The 11,124-nt window shown below is 36.9% G+C and overlaps 1 protein-coding gene across 1 annotated transcript; it reads right to left on the reverse strand.

Annotated features, from left to right (window-relative positions):
• Window positions 1-507: 507 nt before the first annotated feature.
• On the reverse strand, window positions 508-2,142 carry LOC145685648 (putative glutamate receptor). Its single transcript, XM_081758039.1, has one exon. The coding sequence runs from the start codon at window positions 2,140-2,142 to the stop codon at window positions 508-510; it is 1,635 nt and encodes a 544-aa protein (XP_081614165.1).
• Between the last annotated feature and the right edge of the window lie 8,982 nt (window positions 2,143-11,124).

The raw sequence follows: 11,124 nt of genomic DNA on the forward strand, positions 1-11,124 counted from the left end.
TGAAATAGTAGGGTGACGCATGATAGGCCGTAGGCCGTCCTCCTTGCCTTTGTTTATTTACTGTATTTTTTTAGGAAGTGGGGGACGCCATAGATATTTTTGGAAGTGGGGTAACAACGTCCCCCCAGCATACCCCTCACTTTTACCCTGCTTCAAACGCAAGTCCCAATCTAAACAACACTTACTCGTAAATCTTACAGTAAGTCATAAAGATAGCCAACCATCATCCATATAGAAGATGACGTACAGTTGTATCCTTTTATTCATATTATATACATCAAAACTCTATAACTATTTGCGCTGCAGAGCTTTGTGTACGGATACAGAGAAATTTCCTCTTTTTATGTAAAAAAAAATGAAAATTCACTAATAATAATATATTTCTTTAATTTCTCAAAGTTAGAAAAAAGCAGGAGATTGTTCACTTTTCATTTTCTTTCACAGTAGATCAGTAGAACGTAGAAAAAGCAGATCTCCTGCAAAATCAATAGCTCTGGCAACACTGCTTTAATACCTTTTTCGTTTAGTATGTCTATGTTCTGTAGCGTGTTTTGCTAGCTCTATCAAAAATGATATAACCGAAGTCATCACTCCACAAAACATAAGGATAAAAGCTCCTTGTAAATGTCGAAGAGAAAGGACTATCAATTCCTTGTCTTCATCATCATCCCCTTCATGATCCTCTCGTTTATTTAAACTCCTAAGAATTTCTCTATACCATAACTCAATGAGCCCAGACTCTGACAACCTTCTTATAACGCGATCCATGTTTGGTTTTAATGCTGAGTTTAATCTTACAGTTAGAGATATAGGGTTTGTAGTGGCACATTCACTCAATATTGACATTGTAGGTTGTCCAAAGATATCTAGAAATCTAGTGTTCACAAGGTACTCCAAGTGACGTTTTTTATTAAAATAAGCTAGGTTACCTTTGGCAACGCCTTTAATGATTTCTTTATACGGAAGTAGCTTAAAAGCTTCTGGAGGGAAAGGAATAATCGATAACTTTGCAAAACGCAATGTAGTCGTACCAATTTTCAAGTCACTTTCATTCAAATCTTTTAACGTTTTAAGAGCTCTAGTTTCAGGGGGGAAATAGAAGAGGACGTGTAGTTTCGTTGAGTAAAAAGTTGAAATCAAAATGCTCATAATCCACCATGAAGCTACGATGATTCTCATGGCAATGCCTTTTGGGAGAGTAGCTAATGGAACTTGGCAGCAAATACTAATCACACGCAAGAGTCGCACATATAAAGGCCGATGTGGATCAATAATGGATTCATCAAGAAACCTATTTGAAGCAACGTCCACTATGTACTGCAACACTGATCCCAAAATGACGGTAATTATGAAACAGACCCAAACTGAAGTAGTTAATGGCAAGATTATTACCATCCAGTACGGTAGTGCTTTTGGGTTGGGAACGATCGCGGAATAACAATCCAAGTAATATGGCATGAGTAAAGACCAAGGCATCGGCTCATGGAATACAATCATGATTCCTCCCATCGCGATATCTGCTTTGTCGTAGTAAAGATCTCCCTTCATACCATAGAACGTTCCATTAGGATACATTGACCCATACTTTACTTTCAGCTGAACCGAAGTAAATGATGGAGTAAATTCATAAATCTGTGCCAATTGACGGAGAATTCTTACGTCCATTCCGTCAGCAGTCTCAATACTCGGAGCGCCATTGTATATTGTATAAGGTGGAAAATTGTATGTGGTAATTTTCAACGTTGCTCCATTTAGCTTCTTACATTTTAGTGGAAAGAGATATTTATTTTCAACAAATTTAACACCATTCCAAATATCCAGGAGCTTCTTTTCTCTTTGTACGTCATAAGCACAAGGATACTGGGTTATAGTAAACTCTGCACTGTCGATACTTGCTTCTTTTGATTCTGCTGCAACCAAAAATGGAACGTGTGCTATAACTTGGAACAGTTCTTCAGCATTGTTGATATTAATAACAGTTACCACAAGATATTTCTGTGACAAAAACGGATATGCGTTGTAATGTAAATATTTAATATATTCGAGTAGTCTTGTGTTGTCCTCAAATAAAAGGACATGTGCTGAACATGATTTGGGGATGGGTATTTCTATATTGAGTATCCAGTTCTGGAATTGACCCATTTACTAAGTAATAAATATTCGGATGAAGCACATCAATCTGCAATTTTTCTGCAACATGTCTGAGGAATTTTCGGTCGTCAGTCACCACAGATATGCAATTTTCATCAGTAAAATACTTGAGACACACTTCAGCAATCATATTTGTTAGACTCGTAAATTCAAGATGGCTTCGAGCATTTCTTATGTTCATTGAATTTGGAGTACCACACATCACCATACAGACAAGGAAAGTGATGATGAGTCCATGCATTCTTGACATTCTGGAAACAGAATAAAAATATGCTGTATATTTTAAGGTTAAATTACACTATTAGGTTAGCTTTACATAGCCTAAAGCGAGATTCAATTACACTTTAGATTTTTCATTCAATACTACCATATATTAATTGATCATGAATAGATGCACCCTAGAGACATAAACAGTAACGTACTAACATAACATAAACAGTAACATAATGTGACAACGCAACTTTTGAGATAATACTTTATTGCTTATTCCAATAACGATGTATCACATTGAGCCGAAAAAAATATGCTTTTTGCAAATAATTATTGATAAAAATAATTTCCTGGAAGAAATTATCTATTTATTTATGAACTGTATATGTAGCAAAATACAGGGTGGCTCATAATTATATACAGGTTGTTTCAAAACAATACCGACAACGTTTGGGAGGCGATTCCTGACACCAAGATAAGACAAAAAGTATAGACCAACCTGGGTGCACAAATCCTTTCTTTCGGAGTTATATGCTGCTGAAAACATGAAGAAAAAAAATGAAATTTAAAGGTTCATAGCTCCAAAACTATCGGACCTGACGTAGTCGGATCAAGACTTCATTTAGGAACTAGTATGTAATCTATCCAAATATCCATGTTTCAGAATCCTGCGTTACTTCCGCAACAATTTTTATAGATGTAGTTGGAGAGTATTTCAATTTATATATCTGTAGCCAAACTCCCTCCATAAAAATTGTTGCTTGAGTACCTAAGGATTCTGAAACATGGATTTTTGGATAAGCCACATATTAGTACCGAAGTGAAGTCTTGACCAGACTAAGGTAGGTCCCATACTTTTGGAACTATGGAACTTTAAAGTTCAATTTTTTGAAAATGTTTTTGGCAGCCTATAACTCCGGAAGGAAGCATTTGTTCACCTAGGTTTGTCTATACTTTTTGGCTTATCCTGGTGTCAGAAATCACCTCTCAAACGTTGTCGATGTTGTTTTGAAACATCCTGATGTTGTTTCAAAGACTGCGGTAAAGAAACTAGCAACATAACTTGAACATAAACACATTATCCTCATACATTTCCTTACAAGAATTTTAATCTATGTTCATGGTGTGGTCCATCAATTCACCATACAAACGATCACATGCATGGAGGCGAAGAGTAACGTTGTCAGAAGCAACTTGACTGACCCGTACTCGTATCTTGTGGAACTCTTTCTGTGTGATAGCTTCCCGTAGTACGGCCAACTTGCGTATGTGATGTTGAAGCACTTTGTGCTTTAAATCATCCCTTAAGAAAAACTCAGATGGTGCCCAATCGGAAAACCAATCTTCGTGTCACCTCCGCGTCATTACTTGTTGCAAAATGCAAACGCTCACGCTGTTCCAAAGAAAACCGTTCCGCCATCCTGTCTGACATACACTAACGATTCTAAGTCCAGTAACCGTTATCCCTATTCTCAGGCTGCACAGTGTTGCCATATCGAAATTACAGTCAGTCAAACATCATATTCATAATTATGTGTCAGCCTGTACACTGTAAACGAGTAGATTGTAGTGTGTATGTTCCTAACAGGAACAAACACACTCTTTCCGCATTAAAACATATAAACATTGACAACCGTACTTACATATTCAGTAAATAGAATCATATTTCAAATTACATTAATTTTTAGGGGGGGGGGGAAGAAGGGAATTAGGAAATAGTCCTGGTTCTACCAATATTTAGACATGTGTAAAATTACCTAACACCTACTGTCGACTTGTACGTTCCTGCAACTACAGAGATACATTTTTATCACTTCTGATGATTTAAATATTCTCTCTGTGTGTATGATTAAACTCATGTTAGCACTAGCTCAGTGCAAATAGCAACTCACCTGAAAATCTTTTATTTTGCTTTGTACGAAATTTTGTTGATAATTTAAATTTGCAATATTTAATGAAGCCTGTTGATCCTGAGGATACAATACAGTCCAACTTTGTTTTCAGAACGTTGTTTCTCTTGACCTGTTAAATTCTTTTGAAACGTTATAGTTGTATACAGTGTCGTATTTATGATTTTGTTTCGGGGGAGGGGGGACTTTGCCAACTTTATTCCTGGAAATGTGAAAATTCTGCAAGATATTTCATTTACTTTAAAATAGTAAATAAAATTTCGACGGTGGGGCTTAAGCCAAAAGCTCCCTTAAATACACCACTGATTGTGTATATAGTTTTCATTCTTGTCAGTTGCATAAAAAATATTTTGTTTTCCAGTTTTCAAAACATACCTAGTGCCTAGTTGTTCATACTGCAATGGCAGAGCACAGTTGACTAGTTTTCTTGAAATTTCAATAACGACTAGCGACCGAGCGCCATTTTTCATCACAACCCAATCATTTTGATTAATTTTCTACATTGAATTTACTAATATAAAATAATTATTAATAATATTACTTACATGTTAGTTGGATACAAGTAACTAGGATCTAAATCTGTACCTACATGAACATGTAAAACATCTATTTTTTTCCACGCGCTACTCTAGCTAACTGTTTAAGTTGGTCACAAGGAAGCGAGTGAGGCCATATTTACATCGAAGTTGCATCACCCAAGTGTGACGTAATGTCACGTGCTATTATCATTGATGTCAAGGTGGGACAAAACAAGCCCTGCGGGGCTTCTAACCCCCTTCACTCGCTCAGCTGAGTTTCGTAACGTAAGTAAATCACTTCTTATACATTATATATTAGCTAGAAGGGCAAATAAGTATTATTTTTATTTTATTTTAATGATAAAAGTGTTATGAAAATTTAAAAAAAAATAAAAAAAAACTTTCCTTGGGCCGGGTTTGAACTACGGATGAGCAATACCGGTGATAAAACCGAACCGGTTTCAAGAAAAACCGAAACCCGGAAAACCATTTCGGTTTTCTCCAAAACCGGTTCGGTTTTTCAACGAAACCCGATTCGGTTTTCTCCAGAAACCGAATTCGGTTTTCACGTTTGGAAAACACATAAAACTATTTCTGTGGACACGGAATCGGTTTCCGGAGAACAACGAAACACAATTTTGGTCACATATAGAAAAAGAACCGGTTTTGAACCGGAACCAGTTTTGAAGAAAACCAAATCCGGTGAAAAACCGAACCGGTTTTCCTAAAAATCGAAAACTTAAAAAACGGTTTTTGTGCCCACCACTAGCTTGAACCCACGCCAAAAGCATTTTTTATTACTAGCAAGTGCGGTAGCATGCTCTGCCCCGACGACCGACAGCAGGTGATGTTTGATTTGTGCTACATATATATGCTACGTGGCGAGAAACGGATACCATCGACCAATCAGAATCCTGTATTTAGCTCCTATGGCCAGGGTCGAGCGTATTTAAAATATATGTCGTCATAAGAGAAAGATATTGAAACTCCAAGCACTAATTCAATGCAGATGGCAACTCACCTTAAAACCTGATATTTTGATTTGTACGAAGCTGTTTATAATTTAAGTTTGCAGCTATACGTAATGAAACAATTTCTACCTCCTGATACTGTCTCCTTTTGTTTTGAGAACTTTGAAGTAAACAATATTCTTTTGTCTCTTTTGACCTCTTTCGGTACGTTATACTTGCGTGTGGATAGAGCTATACACGTGGTAATATCATGTAATGCTACGTTTTTAAAATGGAATTACTTCTAGTAATGGCGTATGATACGAATCTTAACGGTAAGAGGTCCATTAGTGCTTTAATGCACTATGGGTAAAAAACCTAGAAAAGAAAATAAATAATTTCGAGGTGTATCTAATTGTTTGGTGACAAAACATGTATTATTCTTTCGATAGCCGTACCTTTGTATCCTTTCTAAATCAATAGCTGTAGAAACAGAGTCAAGGGAATTCTCGTTATAAATTATATCCATACAATCCATTGCAGAAACTTAGTATTGTATTTGAATAGACATGTCACAAATGTCTTCATTGGAAGAAGTAATATACAGGGCCGACTCTACCATATGTGCAACATGTGCATTTGCACAAGGCGGCAAGGTTGGAGGGGCGCCAAAATCTGTCAAAACTATATTATTTAAAATAAATATTTCTAGTTGGAAACTAACTTTATGATGATGGTAATTAAATTAACTAAGCAGCCCTTTTATTTGAATACTACATTCATAAATCATGTTGAGGTCGCATTAGGTTAAGGTCACATGGACAGTGCTAAAGCAAATGGTCAAACAAATTCCCGTATGAATTGCTTGATTGTTGTCAAATACAAGAACTCAATTCTCGAACAGTAGGGAACACCTTTTCCATTTAGTTATTTATCACAATTTTGATATGAAAACTAGTCTTGTCTTTGTCACAAACAACTTCCTTATCATTGAAGGTGGAGATAATTTTAAAAAAATATTTTTAAGGGATATAGAAGAAAAATGAAGAAATAAAGATAAAAAGAGGTAATTGCACTGGAATTGGAAACTGATATATCGAGATTGAATTCTATAAAAAGGATTACTATCTTTCCTCTGCCGATGTGTTTGTTTTATATTTTACTAACCTTATTAAAGAAAAAAAAAACAGACACAACGAAATGTATTTATAGTGTTAAGCCTTTCTGAGTACGAATTCTTTTTCTCTCCCCTTCGTTGTTCGTAACCACTCAGCCAAGAAAACAAAGTTGAAGTGAGAATATCTAATTAGGTGTCCAAAGTGAGGGAAAGTCCTAGGTTATACTTTCGTAATTTCTAAATTACTTGAGGAAATGGGGCCTTTTCTTGTTTGAGTTTTACTTAACTTGTGTCCTTGAGAGGCTTCATCCCGGCGAAATGAAAATACCGCTAATTTTACAGTAATTAAGTGATGTCTCCCAATAGATAAAAGATAATCGAAATGTGGAACAAGAGCGCCCTAGACAATATTATTTTACATGAGATACTGTTATCACGACTCACTTATCTGCTTTCGATTTCGAGCCATTATGAAAATCGGCATTTATTTTCGCGTTTCTAAACGGCTGAAAACAGAAAGCCACTAGATGACTTGTGATAACGGTACCTCACGCAAAATAATATTTTCTAGGGCGCTCTTGTTCCACATTTCAATTATCTTTTATCTATTGGGAGATATCACTTAATTACTGTAAAATTAGCGGTATTTTAATTTCGCCGGGATGAAGCCTCTTAAGCGTCATATAGGATATGAAGAATCTACCATCAGCGTTGACCGAGGCTTGACTCCGGTGTAGTTGGTGGGTGCAAACAGCATCATGCAAGTTGCAAGATCAACCCTTAAAATATACATCACGTTTCTAACAACAGTATCTCCCCCTCCCCGTCAAGAGAGATAGATTAGGGACCAGACCACAGGGTCAGCAGAGACTATTTCTCATGTTTACCGACGAAACATTAGATAACAGCCAGTATCTTGCTCTCTACGTATGCGTTTGCCTCTCTTGTCAAGGTCCAAGGCTGGATTCTCATTGTTTTACCAGGAGATGTGCGTCTGCATATTGTAATGTTCCACGTACTAGTGTTTGTAAACAATCACACCTGCTCCTGTTTGTGAACATCAACGTTGAAGTACTACACCTCACTTTGAATTACTACAAGAAGCAGACGAACGGCCGCCAGCACCACCTACAAGTCACATGATGACATGGGAGCAGCAGCGCCACCGCCGATGAAGCAAATTCGACCAATAGTCATCTGTCTTCAATTGGTCTTTACCCCCATCCTCTAGCTTGCCTGGAGCTTTAGAAGAAAACCCTGCTGCGGGACTCTTGGCTTCCCTTTCACCTGGTTTAGCTTGCTCGGAGCTCTGTCAGGATCCCAAGCTCAGTTGCTTAGCTTGTTTCGGTGCTCTGAGACTTTTATCCCCATCGCTGCTTGCTTCGGAGCATTGGGGTTTCCTACGCCACTCTACTTAGACCAGTGTTGCCACACTTGGTACAATTGTACCAAATTCAGCCCTTTTTTGGTCGTTCATCGACTCGTTGGTATCACGCTGGCATTTTCAGCCCTTTTAGTGAAAAAGTTGGTACAATTCTACTCAATTCAGCACAATTTAACATATACTTGTCACATTTTCAAAAGTGTCAGTAAGACTTTCCTACATCTCACGTTACTCATACCATTGTGACTTAAAATTAATAATAATGTGTTGTGATGTCTTTCAGGGAAGTTTCTAGGACGCTGGACCGGTTTCACATTTTCTACAAATGTCAGTTTACTTACCTTATATTTTCCTTACAGTCTATTGTCCTCCTTCGGTCGTGAAATAAGCGAGAATAAGGCAGATAATCATATTTTATTATTTTATGTTAACGTACTGTTTACACACGAACTCAGAGATGATTGATTTGTTCCTCGTTTTATATATATATATTTTATATATGGCCAGAATGCCGTTTTGGTTTAGTTCATTTTGAAATAAGGCGCGTTTGATTTTCTTACAATACATACCAAAGATGATAACCATTTTCCCAGTGGCGGTTCTAACCTGGAGCCCCCCACTTTTTTAGGTGACAAAAATAATTTAAGCTATTATATATACATATATATTTGAAAGTTTATAGCAAACTCATGATATAACTACTTATCATAGCCTGGGTTCTGCCTGGCCCCCGTTTTTATCTTCTAGATCCGCCACTGCGTTTTCCCTTTTAATTTGCGGCCTCTGTTATATTTCCTGCATGTGAAAAAAGTTTCATTTACTTCCACGGTTTTTCTGCCCCTACTTTCTGGATGTCTTTGAAAAGTAATTTGTTAAAAATGTAGTTTCTTGATTTGTACTCTTGGGAGAGGGGGGAGGGGGAGAATGTTCTAGAACTTTACCTCTTTTAGTTTCGTGTTATAGAGCCATGTATTACACTGGTATAAAATAATGAATTCAGCCCTTTTTGTTCCAATTTGGTACTATTTTTCAGCCCGCTCCAGAGATAGGACTGTGGCAACACTGACTTAGACTGCTTCGGGGCTCTAGAGATCCTGTCCCAGGGGCGTCATTTAGGGAGGGCAGGAGGGGCAATTGCCCCTCCCCAAGAGTTTGAGGAATAAATATACTTTAATCGATTGTCTACTAATATACTAGTACAAAACGTGAAAGTCTTATGTCGGTGGTACTCTTGTCTTCGCCCCCCCCCCCCAAGCGAAGTCTGAAATGACGCCCCTGTCCTGTCCACGACCGCACGGTCTTGGGCCACCTAATTTTTACCTCACAAATAGAGAAACGTGTGGTAAAGACAAGGCAGTGTTTCAGTAAGTACTGTTGTTATTGGAGGATATTATAAATCAGCCAGTAGTGGGAGTCGATTTCGGACTCTGATTTACGCTACCTAGCTTTATCTACCCCTTCAAAGGGGAGAACTTTTACAATGTACTCTACTGTGGATGCGAGGATTTCTGATCAGCAGTTCGCTGGTCACGGAATAAATAAGAATGGTAGCTGCTGATCCTAGATTGTATACCCCTTAATGTCTCTGAGAACACTTGAAATCCCATGTAATCCAGGGAAAATCATCTCAAACGCATTGTGGACGCCTGTTCCTCTGTAGATTTACAGAAAGGATTGTCACTGTATCCACCAATAGGCCGAGCTTATTAAACACATCCAATCGAAATGTATTCGTTACTTTTACAGGCATATTAGCTTCGAAATAACTGCACATTTGATATTTTGGAAAAGACCTAGGCCTACCTCAAAAATGTATATTGTTGAGTCCCATTTTGGACCTTAAACCAAAGTTGAGGATTTTAAAATAACCGCTGTAATGATTCCACACCTTGTTTAATGCGACCCCGCACTCTATTACACATACCGAATATATGGTTACGTTACGTTTCATAAAGCAAACTTGACGTTACAAGAATGTACTCGGATTTTTGCATCACCCTATAAATCTTACTACATGTAGAATGGAATTAGTTGTATTTAGAAAAGTGGCTTCTTCATACTATTGCCAAAAAGTAAGTTTAAAAAAATCTTAATATGCATGAATTAAGCTAAAGAGAAAAAAGGGAATTTATATTTTGCACTTAATAATTCACTTTCTTTAATCTTTCTCATAACGTGAAACTACTTCACGTTTACAAAAAGTAGTATAACCACTAGCTTTTGAAAGCTGGATATCTGCTCCGCGCGCGGCGCTCTGATTTATCATTCACCACGAGAACAATTTTTTAACCTGTGATAGCTAAAATATGTTTTAATATTTATGTTTAAATTTGCGTTCAAATAGAGAAATATGTACTATGCTTTGTGGCAGTAATATTAGTGATTAATATTTGCTTTAAATAAATTTCAAATACTTCTACATGCTCTGCAAAGATCTATTGACTGTTACGTAGCAAATATGGTACCATCTATTGGCAATATGGTAATATTCCAAGATTTGTCAATTGAAATTTGAGCATCACACGAAGAAATAACAGAAAGAGAAAAAAGATTGAGCATTCTGAAAACTAACACTACTGTCTACAGCTGTGAGGGATTCAGAATTTTCTTGAGTGAGGTGCGCAGGATCAAACTTAACACAGGATTTTTTTTAAAACGTTTTATCACGTGCTAAGTACAACTTGGTATATTAGTTTCGTACATTCTATAATATTACTTTTCTTTAAAAAGGTAGAGCATTAGTTCGTAAGACTATTTATTACGCAGGGGCGGTTTTAGGATTTTAATTTTGGGTAGGCTCGCTTCCTCGCTTATGTATGCGTATACACATTTGATTGATTATTGAAGTTTGTTAAATAATTATCTACCATTAATATAAATAGTG

Source organism: Thermobia domestica, chromosome 5, assembly GCF_964235325.1.
Source record: "Thermobia domestica chromosome 5, izTheDome1.hap1.1, whole genome shotgun sequence".
In the NCBI taxonomy this organism is placed as follows: Eukaryota; Metazoa; Arthropoda; class Insecta; order Zygentoma; family Lepismatidae; genus Thermobia; species Thermobia domestica.